This window comes from Cervus canadensis, chromosome 16, assembly GCF_019320065.1.
Source record: "Cervus canadensis isolate Bull #8, Minnesota chromosome 16, ASM1932006v1, whole genome shotgun sequence".
NCBI lineage: Eukaryota > Metazoa > Chordata > Mammalia > Artiodactyla > Cervidae > Cervus > Cervus canadensis.
This window is the reverse complement of record NC_057401.1, coordinates 22,905,408-22,930,073: the sequence shown is the minus strand read 5'-3', so window position 1 is coordinate 22,930,073 and position 24,666 is coordinate 22,905,408. Positions and strand designations below refer to the sequence as shown.

General features: G+C 40.0%; 2 protein-coding genes across 6 annotated transcripts in view; one reads left to right on the top strand and one right to left on the bottom strand.

The window, feature by feature from the left end:
- The window catches only part of CDC20B (cell division cycle 20B), a 67,080-nt gene extending 44,318 nt beyond the window's left edge, over positions 1–22,762 (bottom strand). For all 3 annotated transcript variants that reach the window (XM_043488945.1, XM_043488947.1, XM_043488948.1), the window contains exons 1-2: positions 22,499–22,762; positions 22,172–22,234 (exon numbers count right to left, since the gene is read on the bottom strand). In XM_043488945.1, the coding sequence (XP_043344880.1) occupies positions 22,172–22,234; positions 22,499–22,561 (126 nt within the window). In that variant the 5' untranslated portion in view covers positions 22,562–22,762. The remainder of the gene's footprint in view (positions 1–22,171; positions 22,235–22,498) is intronic.
- On the top strand, positions 8,968–14,273 carry GPX8 (glutathione peroxidase 8 (putative)). Of its 3 annotated transcripts, none has more exons than XM_043488949.1 (3): positions 9,004–9,339; positions 9,959–10,223; positions 13,676–14,273. In XM_043488949.1, the coding sequence occupies exons 1-3, from the start codon at positions 9,136–9,138 to the stop codon at positions 13,837–13,839; spliced, it is 633 nt and encodes a 210-aa protein (XP_043344884.1). In that variant the 5' UTR covers positions 9,004–9,135; the 3' UTR covers positions 13,840–14,273. The 3 variants fall into 3 exon arrangements, with proteins under 3 accessions (XP_043344886.1, XP_043344884.1, XP_043344885.1); XM_043488950.1 differs by having other exon boundaries at positions 9,018–9,339; positions 9,962–10,223; XM_043488951.1 differs by lacking the exon at positions 9,959–10,223 and having other exon boundaries at positions 8,968–9,339.
- Positions 22,763–24,666: the final 1,904 nt, after the last annotated feature.

Sequence of the window (24,666 nt, the reverse complement as noted above, 5' to 3'; positions counted from 1 at the left end):
CTCCCACAGAGTCCAAAAGTCTGTTAATAAAGGAAAAAAAAAAAAAAAAGAATCCTCCAACCAATGCAGGAGACACGGTCAGATCTCTGCTCCAGGAAGATCCCACCTACCGCAAAGCAACTAAAGCCACACACCACAACTACTGAACCTGTGCTCTAGAACCTGGGGGGAGCCGCAACGATTGGAGCCTACTCGCCTTGGAGTCCGTGCTCTGACTCTCCTGTCCGTGCTCTGACAGGAGAAGGCGCTACAATGAGAAGCCCACACACCGCAACTAGACAGTAGCCCCTGCTCACTGTAACTGGAGAAAAGCCCGTGCAGCAGTGAAGACCCAGCACAGCCAAAAATAAATAATTAAATAATTTTTTTAAAAAAATAAGAAGAAAGTCAGAGGGGCACGTTGTCCCTGTTTTAACAGAAATTGAGACTTTTCATCAATTTCTCTATTTCTTAAAGCCTTCAAATGATTCAAAAATTTTCAAATGCCATGGGAAAGCAAGCCTGTGGGCCCCGTCCAGGCTGTGGGTTAGGTCTGCACCCTCTGCAAACACCAGCCAAGCCACCCTCTCCCTTCTCGGTGGCAAGGAAGACGGCAGCCACCATATTTGAAGATTAATTTGCACCAAACATGATGCTCTTGATCCAAGGTTTTCTTGGAGCCCCAATTTAAATATATAAAAACAAAATAATCCTGAGTTTAGAAGAGGGAAAATAAAGAAGAATATGAATATGTCAAATTGAATATGAATTGAATATGTCATATGAACATGAAAAGAATATGTCAGCTAAGAAGAATGATTAAGAAACTTCACACTGACACTGAGCCATGTTTCTCTGACTTGTCCACTGTTACTCTCACCGTACAGTTTCCCCATCTGGGATGCTTTTCAACTGTTCTCTGCAGGAGCAAATTCTAGCCTTGTGGCTGGGATCAACCAGAACACCTTCCCGAAAATGTTGATTCAGTAGACTGAGTCGAGATCCACCCTCACCAAAATGGATGGGCACCATCCAATTCACAAGGGGCCCAAATGGAGCAAAAAGATAAAGGGCAAATTCTCTTGCTTCTTGAACTGAGATATCCATCTTTTCCTGCCCTCAGATATCAGAGCTCCTGGTTCTTAGACCTTCAGATTCCTTGACTTAGTAGTCTCAACTGTAGTCTCCACTGCAATTCCCCAGTTCTCAGGCCTGTGGACTTGCACTGAATCATACCATCAGCTTTCCTGGTTCTCCACCTTGCAGATGACAAGGTTGTGGGGTTTAGCTCCCATAACCTCATGAACTTGTTATCTGTATCTCTACTGGTGTCTGTGTCTATGTCAATGTCTATATCTATGTCTCTGTCATATATCCTGTTGATTGTTTCTCTAGAGAATCCTTATACAATATTGGCCCCCTAAGATATGCAGGTCCTAAGCCCTAGAACCTCTGAATGTTCCCTCCTATGACAAAGAGGTTTTGCAGATGTGTTTATCAAGGTCAGGACCTTGAGATGGGAAGATCATCTTGGATTATGTGGGTCACCCCTCCTTCTAGAAGGAGGCAGAGGGAGACTTGACCACACACAGAGAAGGAGAAGGCAATGCGACCACAGAGGCAGAGGCTGGAGTGTTGCTCAATCAAGAAATTCTGGCTCACCAGAATCTGGAAGAGGCAAGGAACAGCTCCTCCCCAAGTGCCTCTGGAAGAAGCAAGGCCCTGCTGACTACTTCGCTTCTGCCAGCGAAACTGACTCTGGACCTCTAGCCTCCATAACTGTCAGAGAACACACGAGTGCTGTTTTAAGCCACGGAATTTGTGGTAATTTATTACATCAGTCATTAGAAGCTAATACTTAGCACTCCTTGTGCTTCCATGGCTCACTGTGTGTGCTTCCAATAGAGCCAAGCCACATTTTATGAATAATAATAGTGTTCACTGAGTGCTCAGTATGTGCCAAGCACTGAGATAAATGCATTAGAGGATTTTTCTTTAAAACTTCATCACAACACAATGAGATACGTACAATTACTTCCCCCATTCTCCAGAGTTGGAAAGTGAAGGCTAATAGGCTTGAACAAGATAACTTGAGCAAAGACACAGTGCTGACAAGTAGGAGAGCCAGGATTCAGGCCACCGCAATTGTACACAACGTGATGGCCTTTGCAGTATGCAGGGCACAACCTCATACTCGACCAGGGCAACCTGCAGTTTCAACTCACAAAGCCACTCAGTCTTCAGTCCCTGTGCTTTTAACATCTCTGCTCATGCTGTAGTCTCAATGTTGGTGTCTCTCCCCTCTTCCTCCACAAAATCATATTGAAATCCTAACCCCTAAAGGTAGGTGTCAGTAGGTGGGGCCTTTGGGAAGTGAATAGGTCATGAGGGCAAAGTGAAAGCGTTAGTCGCTCAGTCATGTCCAACTCCTTGCAACTCCCTGGAGTGTAGCCCACCAGGCTCCTCTGTCCATGGGATTTTCCAGGCAGGAATACAGCAGTGGGTTGCCATACCCTTCTTCAGGGGATCTTCCCAACCCAGGGATTGAACCCAGGTCTCCTATACTGGAGACAGAGTCTACCATCTGAACCACCAGGGAAGCTCAGATGGTAAAGAATGGGACTAGTGCCCTTATAAAAGAGGCCCCACAGAGCTGTCCAGTCCCTTCCACCATGGGAGGGCACAACAAGAAGTCTGCAGCCCAGCAGACAGCCTTCAGTTGGCCACACTGGGACCCTGACCTCAGACTTCTAGCCTCCAAAAGTGTGAGAAATAAAATTCTATTGTTTATAAGCTGCCCAGTCTGCGGTGTTTTGTTACAGCAGCCCACACAGACTAAGACGGCTCATATTTCACTTTGCTGATTATTTTTATGTCCTCCTACTATATCAGCAGTTCCTGAAGACCAGAGACTCTGTCTTTTCTCTTACTAGCCTCAGATTACAGGATATTTACTGGCATCTAGGAGTTCATGAACAAATGAATGAATCTCTTTCCTCTGAGGCAAATAATCCTGAAAAGGCACAAGGGATTTAAGAAAGAATCTAAGGCAGGGAAATAAGCTATCTTCTTTCTTTTCCATTAAGAATGATTTTCAAATTGGACAGCATATAATAAACATTTCTGCAGAAACTGGAGAGTGAGATAAATTAAGCAGTAAGTACTCATCTGAGCATTTTAAATAAGTTCAAATCTCTGGGACCAGATAAATGAACCCTCAGAACACTGGCAACACTTCCAGAATGGACACTGATTAGTGATCTATGATGACAAATGAGAAAATGCCCCCCAAATTTAGATAGACAAATGTTATTCATGGTTTTCCAATAGGAGGAATAAGTCACTAGAAATAAGTAGCTTGCAGACAGCAGTCCAGAAGGCACAAGGCTTATTGGATCCATGTGAGGCTGAATGAATCCCCCTGCAATGTACTACAGGGGAGTTGTCCCTGGCCTAACACTATTCAATTTGTTATTAGTGGTTTGAATGGGAATTTATCAAAATTATTTTTCCCAAGTTGAGAAGAAAGTTAAAATATTAAAAATATAAAGCCTGGGACAAAGACCAAAGTCAGCAAAATTCCATTCAATAAGAATATGTGAAAAATCTTCCCATTTAGATTGTTTTCACTGCACAGGCCTAACGTGGGAAAGAACTGATAAGAAGTGAAAATGACAGGCAGTATTAGACAACCACCTCCAGAATATGAGACAACAGTATAATGCCATTGCTTCGTTTAAGGAGTACAATTTTAGCTCTTATTAAGGGAAAAACAGTGTCCAGGAAAAAAGCAAGCAAAATCTGATTATCTCTGCACGAGTCAGAACTCACCTGGAGAACTGTGGCCAGTCTCAGAACTGTTCTTTTAAAAGGAGATGGACAAGCCAGGATTCAAAACTTGATTTTATTTGGAGAAGAGAGACCACAATAATAGGAGATCAGAGAAAACACAGTAACAGAGTGACCCAAGAATGGGGTGAAGGCACCTGGGGTATCTAGTCCAGAGGAAAGGAGGCCCAAAAGGCACTGTATTCTTTATTTTTTATCAGTTGTGCCACACAGCTGGTAGGATCTTAGTTTCCCCCACCAGGGTTCGAACCCGCATCCCTGCATTGGAAAAGTCCTGGAACTGTCTTCTTTAAAGGGAAGCAATTTGTGAAATAAAAGAAAAAACGTATTTTTGTATTGCTTTCATGTGACAAAACTAGGACTGACCCCGCAAAACTAGGACTGACCCCTGTTGCATGGGAGGAGGCAAATCTGTATCCGACACAAACAACCATTCAAAGAGTTAGAACTCAATCACTGGTAACATTTTGAATATATAGTTCTCAGGCAGCCCCTCCATGAAGGACATGTGGTTTATAAGGGCACAGATGAACATTTTTTTAAGAGTTATGTATTTTAATGTGTTTTTTAATGTTTTAAAATTTTCAATGTTGATAGAAAGTTTTCCCTTATGAAAATTAATTCGAGTAAAATAAATGATGATTTGAACCAAAAAAAAAATTAAGTCATTAACAAATAGTATGCAGACAGGGCAAAAATCAGAGATGGTATACAAATAACTATAGCTTAAGAAACACTGCTGTAGACTGTGGTATTTCATCTTCAATGTTTTTAAACTTTTGTTTCAGGATCTATCTCCTGCTGAGGAAATGCCTGTCGCATAGTTTTAAATGACTCAAGTATTTATTAATAGAGAGGAAGAGGAAGATAAGAAAAACAAGACAAAGAAGGGAAAAGGGATGAATGACTTGATAGTCCAAGCACATCAGTGTGGCTTGTTTACCTTTAGAGTTCACATCATATTGACACTAAATCGGGAGGAATGCAGGGCACCAGGGCCAAAAAATAAATAGGATAGAGAGGTTAAAAATAAGGTCAGGAAGTAACAAAATGAAACAACTAGGAAAATAGAAACAAATACATATCTAGTGATAAATAATCTGACACACAAATATTCAGTGGGTGGGAAAGACTTAGACATCTCAAGGAAAGACATGCTGGTGATGTCAGGATCTTTCTAGAACCCAGTGGCAGAGACAAAAGTAACAAAGATGGCCCAACAGCTCTCCAACATATCCCCCCAACCACCCTTTCTCAGCCTCTGAATGTCTGCCCCTACCACCATCCTCACCACCACAAGCCCAACACAGCAGTCCACAAGACATTTCAAATTCAGGGCCTCAATACTATTTCAGGTTAATCATGAAGACCAAAATATTTATCTTCCCCTTCTTTAACATCCAATGCCTTCTTGTTCTAGGGAGCAGCACTACCCAAGCAAAGACTGTCAAGATCAGATATCCTTAATTCTGTCTTGCCAACACCTGCCACTAGGGGCTCCAGAGTGTCTTTAGCATCTATGCCTTCCTTTCTATGTCCCTGACCAAGGTTGCCTTCCTTAATAAATTATCATCTCTCTGTTTGACTTGCTCTGCAGACTCTGACCCCTTCCAGAGAACTTCAGTACATATGGCCAAGGTTTTGGTTGTTCTTCTCCACTCCCTCCCCTCTTCAGACCCTTATAGTGATTTCTTATAAAACTGTCTCCTGATGAATAAAACCCCTTCACCAGAGGGGTAGTACTGTCGTATTCACCAGCAGTCTGACCTTTCATGTTTTCTCCTAAGTAAGCATATTTTGTCTATTACCAAAAAAAAATAGTTTAATGTCTTTAAAACAATTTTGCTTATGAAGTTGAAAGTCCTAAATTCTAATTTTAGCTGTCCCTCTTATTAGTTCTGTGATATTGAGGGAGCTATTAACGTCTTCATATTTCAAAGAATTATTACATAAGGTCTGTAAAGATCTTTATACAACACATGATTCCCTTTAACATAACCATATACATACTTATGTATTAAATATAAAAAATTTCTTTCTACAAATATGTTATTAGAATCATGTGTAGTATAAAGCTCTTACAAACGTAAGTCATTTCTTAAGCACTTGGTTATTTGCTTCCTTATAATTATTCCCTAGTTGTTTCACATGTTTTGTGTCCAAACTTGATTTCATACTTGTGTGAAGCTGCCTGCATCACTTACACTTTATGGTATTTTCCACAGTGCCTGAGTTGATTAATTAACTGAGTCAACTGCTTTAGCCCATTCTTAGCCCAGCAGCTTCCCTTAACCTTGACCTTCAACCTCATCAATCTCTTCTCCCCCTTTTGGAAGCCTTCTCAGATCTTCTGAAAGAGGGTCGGTGGGTTTTCTAACATATGATCCCCTATGAAGAGAAATTTAAAATATGGATTTATCTATCATCTGAAGATGATTTCAGTATGGACAGAACATGTAAGCAATGATGACAGATCCCCAAAAAGCTAAGAGATGATGAAATCAAATATATACAGAGAAAGACTCTGCCAAATGAAAAACGGAGAAATTTTTAAGATCCAAAATCTGTGTTCACCACTGTCTAGGGTGGGAATTCTCCAAACTGTTGTCTTGAATGTTTGGTTAATGGGCCTTTATGAATACTTATATATCATAAATATATATCTATATATGTATATATCATGCTCCCAAGCCTTAAGAATCATAAAATTAACAAACCTACTCTGATCTGATTTTGTCTGTGACAAGAGACTTACTTAAGCTTTCAAAGTCATTTCCATATAAAGTGAATTTTCTGGTCAAACTAACATAAAACATCAGGTCTGCACAATTGTTATATTTCTGGTTGTAAAAACTAGCATCGTGGCTTCTACAGCAATTTCTTGCAAGTTCATACAGCATAATATTGGCCTTCTCAAGTCCTTTCAGCTCCGGATCACTCAATGGGAGATTCTTAGAAAACAATGGACTAGAAGCTATCATAACGATTTTATTAAAGTTATATCACCCTCTGGGTCCCTGCCTGGGAGATGGTCAGTTAACACCCTTTCCAGAGTTCTCCCTCTGTCCCCCGTCTCAAAGCACAGTTATAAAGGGATGGATTTACATGCTTCAAATTATAGCAGGTTCTGTGAATTAAATTTTAAAACTATTTGCTTAAATAGTCTGAGGAGTTAACGTAGCTGCTGTAGACACAGACATGAAATAATTTAGTGTGGAAGATACAGGGAAATAAGAGAAGCTTGTTGCTCTGTAAACCAGAGAAAGATTAAGGTCTAAAGTTTCTCAGACTTAAATGTGCTCTTGAGTCATGAGGGGATCTTGTAAAAACACAGACCTTGATTCAAAATAGGCTGGGATGAAACCTGAAATGCTTTGTTTCTAACAAGCACCCAGGTGATGGCAGCACTACAGACAAGGACCCGAGTTGGAGGAGGAAAACCAGAGAATTTAAGTTACAGATAGCAGTGTTCAGATGTAATATAAACACAGGGGCTTTATCTTTTTCAATGACTCAGCTAGAGAACACCAAAATAATATTATCACAGTTAAGTGACAGAATACCTTTTGTGTTCATTTCTAGTTTTTTACTAGAATTTTTATTTACATGAGATGAGTTTTCTTTTGTATCCATTCTTATCAGGGCCCAAGAGTGGGAGTTAAGTGGTTTACGGTCTCTGAAGGTTTAGATACCTCAGCTGTGGGCATTGCTCAGCTGCCTCCAAACACACACAGCCCAGGAGCAGGGCTGGCAGCCCCTTTAGCATTTCCTCTAAATCTCCAGAGATCTAACAGCAATGGGAAGGGACTCTCACAAGCTTCTCAAATCATTCCATGCACTTTCCTAGCACTTTCTGCAAACTCACCACAACATCAACAGTCAGGCCCTGGTGGAACAAAGCAACTTCATTCAAAACCTGCTATGTGTCCTTTTATAAAGATGGGTATTTTTTAAAGATGGCTAAAGAAACCATGGCTTTCAGGATATGCAGCCTTCAATTCCCTTTCCATATTTGCTCCTAAAATTTTCAACAGTTAGGCTTCCCATAGAAGGTGGCAGCCACAGAAAAAAAATGAAGACAAAAGATGAAACAACTAGATGATACACCCAAGTAGAAAGGTGGGGGCCGGGGAGTTGGGGGGAGCAGTGTTTGCCTTTTGTATAGAAATATCTTCCCTAGTAGCTCAGTTGGTTAAGAATCTGCCTGCAATGAAGGAGACCACCAGCAATACCCGAGACCTGGGTTTGATCCCTGGGTTGGGAAGATCCCCTGGAGAAGGAAATGGCAACCCACTCCAGGATTCTTGCCTGAAAAATCCCATGGACAGAGGAGCCTGGTGGGCTACAGTCCACGGGGTCACAAGAGCTGGGCATGACTTAGCAACTACACCACCACCATCTTATTTGTTAAAGTCCTGCTTTATTACAGACTAGAGTTTTCAGCCCGTTGGTGAACCTTGAAATCATTTTGAAATCAAAAGCAGGCTGTTTTAAAAACACAATAGAAAAAGAAAAAAAATTAAAAAAAAAAACCACAATAGACCAGGATGTGCTGCAGTTCAAAGGGGAAACCTCATTTAATAAAACTTCTCAGGTACACCTGTCTGTGTGTGTACTGAGTTATACCATAAAGTGCATTTCTTACTATGCACCATAACCAAAAATTTGAAAACTCACTGAACTATAGTTTGTTTTATGATAGAGGACAGTTTTTTAAAGACATCAGTTTTTCATCTGTTTATTTTTACTATATTCACCTGGCACTGCCTTAGCTGGATAAGGTCTGAGCAAGTAGCCTTTTCAGATATTTCACTGCCCTTTCCACTATAAATTTCTTGAACTTACAGTATGCTTAAGCCATATGACTTTATATACATATAAATATTAAATTCCTACCGATTAGGTGACATACTAATAGACCAATTTAATTGAAACTCTGAACTACTGGGTATTAAAACACCCAATCCGCTACATTCAGCCAACTGCTGGAAGTACTTTACAGCTTTTAAGATACAAGGGCACCATCTTCTGGTGAAATATTTTCTTTGTTGGGCAGATATGAAAGAGCTACCAAAAAGGTCATTTTTCAAGCAAAAATTACAACTGACATCATATATACGTTGATATTTTTAGAGCTTTTTACTTCATTTAGGAGTTTGCTCCATCTCTGAGAAGGAGCTTTCTATTCCCCAGCAGTGACAGGAGCTAGTCTGTCCTTCCTGACTTTCCGTTAAGCAGAGCTGGTTTCAAGTTTCAGCTCCTCCTTGAATTCCAGCTTGCTGAGACTTTCCTCTAGAATCATCCAAAATGGAGCCTCTCACAGCCTACCCTTTGAGATGTTCAGGGCCCAAAGCAAAGGCATTTGCAGTTTTGCTGTCTATGGTTCTGTGCACAGTAATGCTATTCCTCCTACAACTCAAATTCCTAAAACCTAAAATCAACAGCTTTTATACCTTTGAAGTGAAAGATGCAAATGGAAGGGCGGTTTCTCTGGAAAAGTTTAAAGGCAAAGTAAGTTGCACTTTCTGATTTTTCTATTGTTTGTCCATGTTCTCTGCTTACTGTCTTAACAGTCCATTTTTTACTGCATGTTATAATTTAGTCCTCAGAGAAATGTTATTAGTATATCACTTTAGCCATCAGTACCCTCATAGTTTATATACTAATTGATAACTGATTATCTTAACTATTTGCTTTAAAAAGTTTTAAGTGTTGGATTAATACTTTAAATTGTTTAGGAAATTCTAATAGTAATGTGATTACGGAGTATGCCATATAATGTGAATATGAAAGTATTAACTCCACAATCTAACAGCATTAAAAAGCTGTTAATCATTTATCTTTTATTTAAAAAAAAAACTTTCAAAAAAAAAAACAAAAAACTTTCATGAGTACCTAGGGCTTTATTAATGGTTGTGATCTTTCAGAGTTTTAACTCAGGCATTCAAGTAATGATTTTCAGTAGAATTGGGGACATCTACTGTATGGAATAAATTTCATAAAAATATGAAATAACCATCTTTCAAAGGTTGTATTCCTCCAAAATGGTTTAGGGTTTTAACTACTTGCAGAATTTTTTTTTAATCTTTTATTTGCTTTACTTTCCGGTTGGATTTTTTTCTTTTTCCGGGAGGTTGCACTAGTTGTAAACGTGGCTAGTGACTGCCAACTCACAGACAGAAATTACTTAGCACTGCAGGAACTGCACAAGGAGTTTGGACCATTCCACTTCAGCGTCTTGGCTTTTCCATGCAATCAGTTTGGAGAATCGGAGCCCCGCCCGAGCAAGGACGTAGTATCTTTTGCAAGAAATAACTTCGGAGTAACATTCCCCATCTTCCACAAGATTAAGATTCTAGGATCTGAAGCAGAACCTGCATTTAGATTTCTTGTTGGTAAATATCTACCTTGCCTCGCCAATTTAATGTTTTTAGTTGCTTTCATTTTTAAAACAAATGTACCAGGACCATACTTTCCTATTTCATTTTAAATGTTTTAGTGGGAAAGTTTTATAAAACTATCAAAGAGCTAGATTCTCATCCTCTGTAACTTTCTAGAAGTTATGCTTTCCTAAAATCAATGTTTTAACTTCTTGGATAGCAAAATAAATCTACTACAGCGTATTTTATTCCTTATTATTTTCCCAAAGAATGTAGTTTAAGCTGACTACACATCTCTTATCAATATTGCTGAGCATTATTAGTTAAACTAATCTTTCTGGTTAATTTTATGTTGCCTTATCTGAGATATTATCCTCAAGGGTGAATAACATCTCAGTTTGCCAGGTGGTTTTTGGTAAAATTCAAAATAATACATCTTGATTTTTTTTTGGAGGAAGGTAGTGTTAGGCTTGGAGAAGGCAATGGCACCCCACTCCAGTACTCTTGCCTGGAAAATCCCATGGACGGAGGAGCCTGGTGGGCTGCAGTCCATGGGGTCGCTAAGAGTCAGACACGACTGAGCAACTTCCCTTTCACTTTTCACTTTCATGCATTGGAGAAGGAAATGGCAACCCACTCCAGTGTTCTTGCCTGGAGAATCCCAGGGACAGGGGAGCCTGGCGGGCTGCCGTCTATGGGGTCACACAGAGTCGGACATGACTGAAGCGACTTAGCAGCAGCAGCAGTGTTAGGCTACCTCTGTAATTAAACTAATTATGGAAGTCTAGTGCTCACTTAGGCAGCACATATACTAAGAAAGGAAGTCTATTTAAAGATTTTTTTCAGCATAAAGGTAGTACAGTATTGTGATTAAGAGCTAAGCTTTAGCCCTAGGGTACCTGGGTTGAAATCCCTGCTCTGTTACCTTTACTGTGTGACTCCAGGCATGTAACTTAAATTCTCTGTGTCTGTTTCCTCCTTTGTAAAATGGCATCAATAGTATCTATCCCTTAAGATTGTTTGGAGGTTTAAGTGTGTTAATAATAAAAATAAAGTACTTACAGAGCTTCCACTGTGCCAGACCCTATTCTAAAGGACATTCATGTCCTCTCATCTAACTTATGTGGATGATTGCCTCAGTCATTTCCACTGCAGGTAATTTGAGTTTTGCTAGAACCATGACCTTAGCCAGGCAATCAATCTTCCAACCCAACAAACCGGCTAATGATATTCTATAATATTTAAGTATGAAAGCAGAATCTTCCAAAAAGACTGTATTCAAATTTCTAGGGAAAGTCAGCATAATGCCTAACACCATCAATAACAACGAAAGTGAGGTCTTTATTCCTTTTATTTCCAGGATACACTGAGGTGAAGAAAAGCCAGAGCATATGCCCGTGTAGTCACCTCTCAATTATAACAGCCAAATACTTGAGCACAATAGCTCCTAGGTTCTTCCCCTTTGTCACTAAAAAAGAAACTCCACTTACCCTGTCTAATCAAAAAGGTAACAGTGATTTAAGGTTTCCCTAAAGTGAGATAAAGCTCCAAAGACAAAGACTATGAAATGATGGCTAAATGAAAAGTAGATCTTTTAAAACTGGCCAAAATAGATAGTAACTGATCATGTGATCACAAACAAGATGGCTCTGTACAGGTGTGCAGGTTGTTCACTGAACAGGAATAAGGAGTCACATGGGGGCTGTAACCCAGGCAAATGAAAGGTATGTGCCTAGGGACTGTCCCCACATAGGAGAGTATCTTTTTCTAATTCACACAAAGATACTGGCTAGAGAGAGCCCTGCTCTGATGAGTGTTATCTTTTAAAATACATTTATAGAAAATGTCTATTTTTCAGAATGATATTAAGAAGACTTTAACCAATTAATATGATGCTCCTACCAAGTCAATGATGTTTGAGCTAATCAGCAATACTCCTAATAACGAAATAATCAGTGTAAATGCTTGGCACAGTATGCAAAGTATAGCACATATAAGTAAACATTAGGCTACTCTTTATTTTTTTTTAACCTATGCTCCCTTATTGGTTCTTTCCCCAGCATAAACAAAGGATCCCCCAACTTTAAAAACTCTAAGCAGTATGTTCCTTCTACCTACCTCATCACTAACATCTTTGAAAGAATAGTTAACATTTGGTTTCTCTGCCTCCCTGTCTGTGCTTCCTTCTTAGATCACCGTGTTTGATCTTTCATTCCAACGGCTCACCTGAACCTAGTGGGTCTCAGCCTATGACTTCTACTCCAGCTCCTTCTCTTCTTTCCAGGTTCCTTTTTTCCATCCACCCTTACCTCTACTGATCCTCAGGATTCTGCCACATCTACCCGGGCTCTCCTCACTCTGTCCCCTTTCCCTGGGTGAGCTCTAGCTCCTAAGCTCCAAAGCCTCCTCTGATGGGGTGTCCCACATAACCGGAATCCCCTCATGCACAAAAATGAACTTGTCATCTTCCTCCTAATATCTGCTTGCTTTACCTTGTCCCCTATTTTAAGAGCATGAGCTCTTCTAATAGGAAGGTCTAGATATCAATCTGGACTCTACCATTCACTAGCTACACAACCGTGAGTCTAGGCCTCCATTTTTCTCATCTGCAAAATGGGGATAATAATAATAGCCAACCTTTTCAGGGTTTCTATACAGATTAAATGAGAGGATCCATTTAAAGCACTAAGCATACATTACTAGGCATATAATAATTATTTATATTTTTCTCATGAAGTCGCTCAGGCATGTCCAACTCTTTGCAACTCCATGGACTATACAGTCCATGTAATTCTCCAGGCCAGAACACTGGAGTGGGTAGCCTTTCCCTTCTCCAGGGGATATTCCCAACCCAGGGATCAAATCCAGGTCTCCCACACTGCAGGCAGATTCTTCACCGGCTGAGCCACAAGGGAAGCCCATTTTTTTTCTCATACTAGAGTCAATAATAATGCACACAAATCCTGTATGATATAAATAGAAAAAAGTTTTACATTTCTTACCTAAATTAAGATGTATCAAAAGGATGTCTATAGTTATTTAGCATTCCTTACTATGTAATATGTAACAATATCAAAAACATACATTTACTATGAAAAGCAATTCATACATTCATGTTACCAAAGACCATAGAGCATCACTTTATCTTAAAAAAAAAAGTGAAGCAATTGAAAGTTTCAGCTAGTGACAAGGTAAATTTTTAGCGGTTCAGATTAACAAATCTAGTTGATTTCATTTCATGATTCTAGTTCAGTACAATCTTTAGTAAAGTCACCAAGTATACAGACATCTGATTACACAGACTTTGAGTTTGTTTGGGTGTTTTGCTTTTTGTTTAGTTTGGTTTTTGAAATGATGACAATTCTAGAACTTGATTCCAAAGTTGTAATTTTTGCAAATACTAATAGAAATGAAAATCTTGACAAAGAATAAAATTTTACTCATGAAAATATATTCTGATATTTTAGATTCTTCAAAGAAGGAACCAAGGTGGAATTTTTGGAAGTATCTGGTCAACCCTGAAGGTCAAGTTGTGAAGTCCTGGAGGCCAGAGGAACCCATTGAAGTCATCAGGCCTGAGATAGCAGCTCTGATTAGACAAATGATTATAAAAAAGAAAGAGGATCTATGAAAATGCCATTGAACCATTATATGGCAATAGTCAGAATACAAAAATGTCTCCATGAGGATTTGGTCCCCTTTTAAATTAACTCTAACAATTAAATATGGCACTGAAGGATAACTTTCCTTTTATGTTATCTTGTTAGTGAGTAGTAATGAATGTCCACAGTACAGATGTTACCTAAAGCAAAAATAAACAGCAGCCAGCGACTCTAAATGAAATATATTAAATACTTCATCTGACCACACTAAATAATTCAGAATACCAATGTGCTTCAATATCCTATTGTTTCACTTGACATTTTCTAGGATTGTACTTGATGGAAATGTCAATACACTAGACCATTGTTTGAATTCAAGATACTGTGTGACATTTCCAGAGTAACTGTAAATGATATTTTTATGTAATGAAAGGCAAAATAAACATTGAAAATGTGAAATATACATAGATTCTAATACTTATGCATTTTTGTTTCACATACAGAATTTTGTTAAGTACAGGGTCATGGTATGTTTTACCATATCCAGCCAGATTAACGTCATTTAGTCGCTTGGTCGTGTCTGACTCTTTGCTACTCCATGAACTGTAGCCCACTAGGCTCCTCTGTCCATGGGATTTTCCAGACAAGAATACTGGAGTGGGTTGCCATTTCCTTCTCCAATCCAGCCAGATCAATTCAGTTCAGTTCAGTTGCTCAGTTGTGTCCAAGACTTTGCAACCCCATGGACCGCAGCATGCCAGGCCTCCCTGTCCATCACCAATTCCCGGAGTTTACTCAAACTCATGCCCATCGAGTCGGTGATGCCATCCAGCCATCTCATCCTCTGTCGTCCCCTCATCCTCTCACCTTCAATCTTTCCCAGCATCAGGGTCTTTTCAAATGAGTCAGTTCTTCGCATGAGGTGGCCAAAGTATTGGAGTTTCAGCTTCAGCATCAGTCCTTCCAATGAATATTCAGTACTGATTTCCTTTAGGATGGACTGGTTGGATCTCCTTGCAGTCCAAGGGACTCTCAAGAGTCTTCTCCAACACCACCGTTCAAAAACATAATTCTTCGGTGCTCAGCTTTCTTTATAGTCCAGCTCTCACATCCATACGTGACTACTGGAAAAACCATAGGTTTGACTAGACGGACCTTTGTTGGAAAAGTAATGTCTCCACTTTTTAATATGCTGTCTATGTTGGTCATAACTTTTCTTCCAAGGAGCAAGCGTCTTTTAACTTCACAGCTGCAGTCACCATCTGCAGTGATTTTGGAGCCCAAAAAGATAAAGTCAGCCACTGTTTCCACTGTTTCCCTGTCTATTTGCCATGAAGTGATGGGACCAGATGCCATGATCTTAGTTTTCTGAATGTTGAGTTTTAAGTCAGCTTTTTCACTCTCCTCTTTCACTTTCATCAAGAGGCTCTTTAGTTCTTCACTTTCTGCCATAAGGGTGGTGTCATCTGCATGTCTGAGGTTATTGATATTTCTCCCGGCAATCTTGATTCCAGTTTGTGCTTCATCCAGCCCAGTGTTTCTCATGATGTACTCTGCACAGTTGTTTATTAATGACATTATCATTTAATGTCAATATAAATGACATAACATTTGAAAAAGCCTTGATCATTTTCAGTATTTCTTATTTTCCAGAAGCAACTCAAATTCCACAATTAAAATATTAACACTTGAGTCAGTCTGTATTTCTGAGTGAAAATTCCAAGTGTAAGAAAAAAGCCATAAGTATATGATCATTCAGCTTGATTCCTTCAGGTTAATTTTGGTTAATTCTTTACAGGTTTTGGTTAATTCCTTACAGGTTAATTTTGGTTGCTAATCTGGTCAAACTAGATTAGCCATTTGGAAAGAATTCAATGGTACATCATTCCCATGACTATAATAAGAATCAACTCCAAACAGTCAAAACGGTTAATGTAAAAAAAAGGGAGTGAGTGTAATTACATGAGAAACATCAGCAATCACTGAGTCTGTTGAAAATCACAACATATTTTTTCTCCCAAAGTCCTGATCTTTATGTTTTGTCAGCCTTCTAATTACTAACAAGGCCACCTTTGCCCCATAAATATATCTTCATTTCATAAAGGAATTAAACAGGAATAGTGGGGTGGGGGAGAAAAAAAAAGTAATAGTGGGGGCAAAACAATGTGAAAAAAGTCGTGTAAAATTTGGCTAAGAAGGAAAACCAAATCTAAATAACTGAATTGACTCTCCATTTCTGACCTGATGAGTGAAAGTGAAGATTCTTTTTCATGATGAAATCAGCAATACCCACCTGAGTATACAATTCTGCTACAGTGCTTAAAAGTTCTTAAACCAAAAATATCCTGGAATACCTTCTGCTTCAACATATATGTCCCCAGCTCTGAATGGATTTAGTAAGCTCTCAGGTAGGGGTGAAGTGTGGTTCTCCTCAGGTCAAGGGGATCTGCAGGAGCACCTAAAGAATGGCGGTCAGTGTGTAAGCAAGCCTGCTTCTCCTTCTCACCAGCAGCAGAGCCTTCAGCCAGGCCACTACTTTTCAGCTTTTTCACCTGTGAATTGAGTATGGGGGGAGGGGGTCAAACTGAACAAAAAGCCCCTTCCAAATTACCAAGGTGTGTCAAGTGATCAGGAATCAGTACTAACCTATTGTTGAAGAAATGAAAACCACCTAACCAGTCTATCTGTCCTTTGCAAGTGTGCCCCCAAAAGCTTTTAAGCAATTTGAATTCTGGGCCTCTAAGCAAAACTTTGTTTAGCCCTCAAGTGCTGCTTCCGGAACATTCTTGCATATACTCCCACTTATGACTTCCATGAGTTCACAGCAGTGCTGTGGGACTGCTGGGGTGTTTATGTGCTCACATCAGGGTATGTGCAGCACTGCAGAGGCTACACAGACACCCCACTGCCAGACAGACCAGAACTGTCCCGGAGAACACAATTCAGATGTCCATCCTGCTCCAAACCACAGTTCTCTCCAAAGGTATATAAAGTGGGTCTTGCACTTACGTATCTCCTGACTTGCTTGCCTCATTGAGTCTGCAGTCTACTCCAGATTAGACTAGATCCTCTCCTCTCGCCACTCTGAGGATGCAGGGAGGGCAGGCGGGGGTTGGAATGTGTGACATACGGGTGTCCATCCAGGGTTACAGCGTCCAGCCAGGCTGCACTGTGCTGTGTGCTCAGTCACTTCAGCTGTGTCCGACTCGATGTGACCTCTGGACGGTAGCCCGCCAGGCTCCCCTGTCCAGGGGATTCTTCAGGCAAGAATACTGGAATGGGTTGCCGGGCTCTCCTCCAGGGGATCTTCCTGACCCAGAAATCAAACCCACATCTCTGGCATCTCCTGCATCGCAGGCGGGTTCTTTACCCACTGAGTCACCTGGGAAGCCTGTCCAACCAGGCTACGTGTGGTAAAAGGGAGGAGAGCCATTTGCTCATGTGCTGCTGCCCCGACCTCAAATGTCTCATGAACACCGCCAGCAAAAACACAGAGAAAAAAAAAAAAAAACGCATCTTTCCTGAATTGAGCATAAGCTCTATCTCAGCAACAAAAGTCTGGGACATAAACTGCTACAGGCTGCCTGAGAAGGATAACAGAAAAATAGTAGGTGAAAGAGTATTCAGCAGTTGCCCTCCTGACACAGACAAAATCTATTTTACTTTTAGTGCTTAATAAGTCATTGACTTGAAGTTTGTTTCAGTTTGTTTGGGAAGTGGAGAGGAGTACTTCCTACTAACTCCTGATCATCATCTAACGGCAGCAGAGTGTACTGTTACATAGAGCAGAGTGTGCTGGAGATTTGAATAAATATGAATAGGCCAGAAATATTCCCGAGAAGTTGTACTTCATTTTTGAAATTGCATACTAATTATAGTGTACCTATAGCATGTATGTGAAGTCGCTCAGTCGTGTCCTACTCTTTGTGATCCCATGGACTGTAGTCTACCGGGATTCTCCGTCCATGGGATTCTCCAGGCAAGAGTACTGGAGTGGGTTGCCATTTCCTTCTCCAGAGATAGCATGTATATACGTACATAAATGTAATTCTTAATAACTATAGTATATATGGGCTTCCCTGGTAGCTCAGTCAATAAAGAATCCACCTGCAATGCAGGAGACCCAGGTTCAATCCTTGGGTCAGGAAGATCCTCTGAAGAAGGGAATGGCTACCCACTCCAGTATTCTTGCCTGGGAAATCCCATGGACAGAGGACCCTGGTGGGCTACAGTCTATGGAGTCACAAGAGTCAGACACGACTTAGTGACTAAACCACCACCATGTAACAATCATACAGTGGTGACTCATGAATGCTTAACAACCAAATCCCTAGTGGAGGAGTTCCAACTTGCGGCATTTCCAATTTCTATGGCATGAATACTTGCACATAGTCTTATTTTAATCTACTAATGGTTTCATAACTGGTTTGTAAAATTTCTGAAAATTTAGCAATTGATTCTCACCAACTAGGACAAACTGGCTCTAGCACAAAAAGATTTAAATCAGACTTAATCAGGGTATCATAAGAATCCCCAAAGAGAAAAATCTGAAGCAAAAACATAACATATATATGCCTTCTTGTTATCACAAATATACTATTTTGACAGGTTATATACAAATGTGGATGTATATGCAGTTACTGAATTATGAAAAGCTGCTAACATTTTAACTGTATACTCACACTATAATGACCTAACTGGACTGCAGGTAATTTCAAGTAGGAAAACACTCTAGTAAAAAATAAGTAAAATATATATATACAAAGTCTAAGAAGAAAAACAAAAACTATTTCTCTATTTTCTTTAAACATAATGACTGTGTTTCAAGACTGCCCATCATGAGCTGGAAAATCCTGAGTGATCCCTGTACAAAATCACGTGTAGTCCTGACAACATATCCCTTCGAAAGAAAAATGTCAGGTTTGGGTGGAGCTAACATGGTGACACTCTATATTTATCCCTCAGCTTGACTTCATCTTCCTCGGGGAACAATAAAATCCTACCAACTGTTACATCAAGAAACTAACACGTCACACTTCTTTCCATTCTTCACATACCCTCTTCCCTCTGAACAGTTAAGGCCACACTTTGCAGAGGGAAGCCTTCTCTTTTTGGGGCAGGGGCTGCTGGGTGAGGGCAAGTAAAGAGCAGTGAGGAACTAAGACATTTTCCAGAGGGTGTGATGGGAAGCAATTACATCCTCAGCACCAATGGGGCTGCCGCAAGAGAAAATACCCAGGAAAAAATACTTTGAACCAATGTTGCCTGCCTCCCTCTTCTTTTTCAACCCTCTTTCCTCTTCCTTTGACATCCCAAGTGTGATCCCTCTCTTTCCTTCTCACTTCTATGGCAACATTCTCATTTTGAATTTATACATACAATCACCTCCTTACCCACTGATCTCATTTATTTTTACTGCACTCCATTCTTTCTTCTTTCTCATCATCTCAGTAATAGGAACAACTATGTCTTCTGTTTATTCAGTACCAATGTTGGCATTTTATGTCTTGCTCTTTACAAAAATTTTTAAAAAGTGAAACACAAAGGACCAGCCTCCTAAATTTAGTAGGTTTTATTTTTTTATCAACAGGTCAGTGATTGTCTATAGAAAATAACATATTGAAATTTAACCTTAAAAAAACAAGATGAAAACAATATTTACATGTAAAGGATACTTAAAAGATGCTGAAAATGGAATGATATTAGGCAACAACAATAAAGAGATAAGATTTGAAAGTAGTAAAACACGTAAGAGTCAAATTATAGATATCTATTTAACCCATGGTTCTAAAAATATTTACATTTAAATATGAATTTAAATTATTTTACCAATAGCTTATAATCCAATGCAGTAAAGAATGTGATGTATTTCTCACATCTCATTTAGGGTGAAAATAATTGACCAAACCAGCAAAGTCAGTTCCATGAACTTGCTGCAAATGTCTACACGACCACAGTGTGTCTGGGACCCAGCACAAACCTGAAACTGCTCCATGGGTCAAAATGTGCTCCAAGGGAATGAGAAAATATTTAAAATTATATTGAATGGTCAGTTCTCCCCCTTCACAAACTAAATCTCATGCTCTTTTCTAAACACTGTATGAGTCTGTATTTTACAGAAAATGAAGACTGGAGACAAGTCTTCTAAACAATTCAACCCCTTCCCCCAGCCCCCCGAAATCCCCAATTTTCTTGATATTCAAGTGAAAATGTTTTAGTTGACTGACTCATTTGGCAAGTTACCTAAATTCTTCCTTTAGCTGTATACACACATGGTAACCGAGACCTACTCTAATGTCAAATTAAGAAACTAATCATTCAAAAGGAATATTGAAGACTTAGTTGAAAATTGGAGGAAACATTTTAGTTTTTCCATTCCAAACTGTCATTATGTTCTAAATTTTATACTTAAAATATATAATTTCTCAAGTACTTTAATACTGTCTACAAGTATGACAGACTCCAGAATATTATCTAAAATTTTTAACATAAGTAATAGTTTATTATTATCGAGTAGTTTCTTCACCATTATAAAGCTGTTCATTGTATTATAACTGAAAAGTAGTAAAAAGCATTTTGTAAAGAGGGCCCTGGTTCATGGCAAAAAGTACACATACCCACACACATATTACTTAGATTTAATTATACCCATTACTGATGCTCATTATACATGCAATAAGATAGCAGTTGCATGTTAGCTGATGGCACTCACATATTCAACCAGCTAACAATACACTGCCAACCCATCACACATAGGTCACCGGTGTACTTCGTTAACAAGAAGAATTTACCCAGAAGCAAGTGGCAGGGCAGTTGTGGCTGCTGAATTGACCCAAAGCAGCCAGCTAACAATACACTGCCTACCTGATTCAGGTCACTGCTGCTCATCATGGCCCATAAAGTCACTGAGGCTAAATTTGTAACATGAAACAGTGGCAGAATTTTCATCTTAATAGTCACATTTTAAAAAACTTATAGACAAAACCTGTTTCTCCAAAATATTATGAGAAATAAAATCACTATTTTCTCATCTATTCAAAAACTTAAAAAAAGAAAAACTTTCAAAATACTTCCACTTAGGTTTATAAACTAAGGCTCAGATAAGAAATTACGTATGGCTTACAAGTGAATTAAGAAAGTTATAATTAACTACAGTTTTTCCAAAGACTTTTATTTACAGACAAAAAGGCCGATTGTTTGTATTAAATAGTAAAATACCTAGGAGTCATGGTTATCCAAAATCTGGGCATAAGACAAATCTTCAACTATGTTCAGGAAAAATAAATATATGAGTATTCAGGGAACTTAAGGAATTAAATGCCATTTGTTTTCTCCTGATACAAAGGATATTAGTCATTGCATTCTGAAAGTGCATTCTGAAAGTCATGTGTAGAATTTATTGTGTCACCAATAAAATACAGAAAAATGTGAAGGTCTAGAAAACTCTAAAACTGGTGGATTTGAAACTAGAATCGATGCGTAAAGACTAAAGGAATGTGAACTATTTAGACTAGAGAGAAACAAAGTGAATCCTGATAGTGAGAAATCTAAAGCATATGTGTGCATGCTAAGTTGTTTCAGTCGTATCTGATTCTGTGCGACCCTATGGACTGTAGCCCACCAGGCGCCTCTGTCCATGGAATTCTCCAGGCAAAAATATTGGAGTGGGTTGCCATTTCTTTCTCCACGGGATCTTCCCAACCTAGGGATCGAATCCGCGTCTCTTTTGTCTCCTGTATTGGCAAGGCGGGTTCTTTACCTCTAGCGCCACCTGGGATCCATAAAGATAAAAGAGCTATTTATGTGTAAAAGTTAAGATGAAAATCTTTGGATTTGTTTTATTTTCACACTGATTACAAGAGAAGCTGAAAACCTTTGCGTTCGGACTTTCAAGTTGAAATTTAACTGGATCAACAGTTAAGTTAACTAAGCTAAGGGCGGTGAATTATGCACTTCTCCCCTTGACCACAAGATGGCACCATTTCCGACTCTTTGGAAGGCAAGCTTTTGAATGCAACAGAGGGGAGTGCAGCTAGCAGCTGTTAAAATGAAATTAAAACAGCCAGCTAGAGATGCACTGCCTACCTGACACATTCAAGTTTCTTTTTTTTTTTTTTTCTGTAGAGGCAAAAACTGGAAAGTACCATTCAGATACAAATGATTACCGATATTTGGCAGAGATCTTCAATTTCTTACAAAAATGTTTTAGATATAGACTCTAGTTAGTGATGATATGAGACGTGCAAGTTTTCTACATTTTCAGACCATTGCATACGTCCAACAAATATCTTCTTTAGCAAGAATTAGTTTGTTCAGAGTCATATTTAAGACAGAGAGCTCGATTAAGCACTGGACACTCACCTTGGGAGAAACTTGACCTCTCTTCTGTTTCATGTCTTTGTCGAGTACCCGCATGACATCCTCCTTTGAAAATACAGGCAACATATTAGAATACAAACTATTTAGAAAAATCATAATATTAGGTGTGAATGTTTCTAGAGCCTCAGCTTGTCAAATTAGATTCACTTTTAAAGCAACCAACCACCTCCAGAATATAAATTACACAATTCAATATTAGATTTAGAGTTCTGAACTACCTCTTGGTCCTAGACAGGTATTACAAACAATGACTTCGACAAGAAACCCCTTTAGGAAGTTGGGGCGAGGAAACGGAAGGGCGTTACTCACCCACAGAATCTCTTCTTCAGTGCGGACCCTCCTCCGGGCGGTGCGCTCCAGTTTCCACTCCATCTCTGGAGGCGTTTGTCGTGCTGGCTCGAGTGTAGCCTCTCCTCGACCGCTTTTGGTTTTGTCCCCCAAGAATAAGCCAGTCTTGACGCTTAATCGTCAAACCCCAAGTCTAAGCCAGTCTTGACCCTTAATCGTCAAACCTCTGGAGTCTTGTCCCCTAGGACGATCATATTTCACTCCTAACCTCCATTTTCCTCCCACTCCTCTCACCTCTCCTAGAGCGTGGTCCCCAGAGTACCGTTTAAAAAGCCTGCTGGGCGGCCGCCGGAGCGGGAATCCCCCTACCCGACTTCTCAGTGGCCAGCACTGCAGTGACGTCAGTCTCCGGGAGGGATTCCCCCTGCGCGCGCCTGAGCCCTCCCCGCTCCCGGCCGCGGCCCCGCCCCGCAGCCTCCAGCTCTTTGTCCGCGGAGGCGCGCTCCGTAGCGCCAAGCTTTACCGCGAGCCGTGGCGGGTCTGAGCTGCGGCGGGCGCGGAGGGCTGGAGAGCCGCAGGAGGAGAGAGGGTTGGCGGGCAAAGAAGCGGGTTCTGTGAATTAACGTTCTTTGCATTCTAGAAACAAAACTGTTTCGTAATAACGGGCCCTGGACCCTTTTCCTCGGCCCCCACTTCTCATTCTCTAAGCCCATCATGCTGCCTTTGAGGCATCGGAGGGATACAGTAACTCTGGCCGCGTCTTTTTTTGCGATAAACACCGTTGTGTAAGCAACTGAGTTTAGGCGTGTTCTGCCAACGTGTTCATCAGCTCTCCCTCCATATTCAAACTGACTGGAAAACGTGGCAAGATTTCTATGCTGATAAGAAAGCGGGGAGCACTGACGTATTTATTCAAGAAATTCTCCTTTGCTCTAAGTGGTCAGCTTCTCTCACTTGATCTTATGAGCTTTCTTCCCAAACAATGGTTATTGAGTTGATGAAAGAGCCTGTGACTTGTTAAGGAGTGAAGACCCAGCAAGAGAGCTGAGCAGACTAGGGAATAAGTGATAAAGAAGAGGATGATATTGGGGGTTGAATGAGGGGCTTGGGGGAAAACGAAAAGGAGCCAGATGGGCTGTGCAGCCTGAGCTGCCACACCTGAGCTGCCAGGCTGCCAGGAGAGGAGAGCTGTGCCATATGGCAGGAGGGGAGACCGTCTGGGAAACCTCTGACAGTCTGAAAGCCTGCTCCCTCCCACCCTTTATCACCTACCTCCTCCCTGTTCCCCCAACCCCTACTGACAATGGATTGAAAGTGTTAGTCACTCAGTCGTGTCGGACTCTTTGTGACCCCGTGGACTACAGTCCACCAAGCTCCTCTCTCCATGGAATTCTCCAGGCAAGCATACTGGAGTGGGTTGCCTTTCCCTTCTCCAGGGGATCTTTTCCCTCTAATACAACATATGAGTTTATGCATTTGAGGCGGGGAAGAGTTAACAGATATCAGATAGTCAAAAGGGTCAGTGATTTTTTTAAAAATATCTAAACTCAGTCTCCTGCTTTCCTCCACACTGAAAGTAAGAGAAATGGCACCAAGGCTAAGACCCAATCTTAAGACAGTTTTCCATCTACAATGATAAAGGTTAGGGGAAATGCTGCACAGGGTAACTTAATCTTCAAATGAGATTCATCACAATTCTTGCTAGTCAAATAACCCTTGGATTAAAAGATGTCTAAACTTCACCCACAAGAATTTTACTTTCAGTGCATTCAAAGGACACTCATTCCGACTTCCAGTAAATCCTTTCAGCAAACATGGAGGCTAAATCTTCTCATTGGATAAGAGTCAGATATATTGTTGATTTAAAGGATTAGTTTTCAATACCAACTAATAATAGCAATACATTGGAAATAATATTAAAGACTTTTTATCTTTGGTCTATTTTAAATACCATTTTACATTCACCCATTTATAAGGATGGGTACAAACTTGGGAGTAACAACCAATTCAGTTAATGAACTTATCAATACATATAAATTATGATTTTAGACCCCATGTTCTTTACAAGTACTAAGGATAGCAAATTATTCATTTAGAATTCAGTTTTCTATACCTTCATAAATTCCATTGTAGCCACTAATTCCATGGTATATCTCACAGCCTCCAAATACCTTTCCGCCCTAATGTAA

Excerpts from the sequence above, each read along its gene's own strand:
- GPX8 (XM_043488949.1), top strand. The coding sequence starts at position 9,136 with ATGGAGCCTCTCACAGCCTACCCTTTGAGATGTTCAGGGCCCAAAGCA. Across the intron at positions 9,340-9,958 it reads TGGAAAAGTTTAAAGGCAAA|GAGGTTGCACTAGTTGTAAA; the intron begins GTAAGTTGCACT and ends TTCTTTTTCCGG. Across the intron at positions 10,224-13,675 it reads TGCATTTAGATTTCTTGTTG|ATTCTTCAAAGAAGGAACCA; the intron begins GTAAATATCTAC and ends CTGATATTTTAG.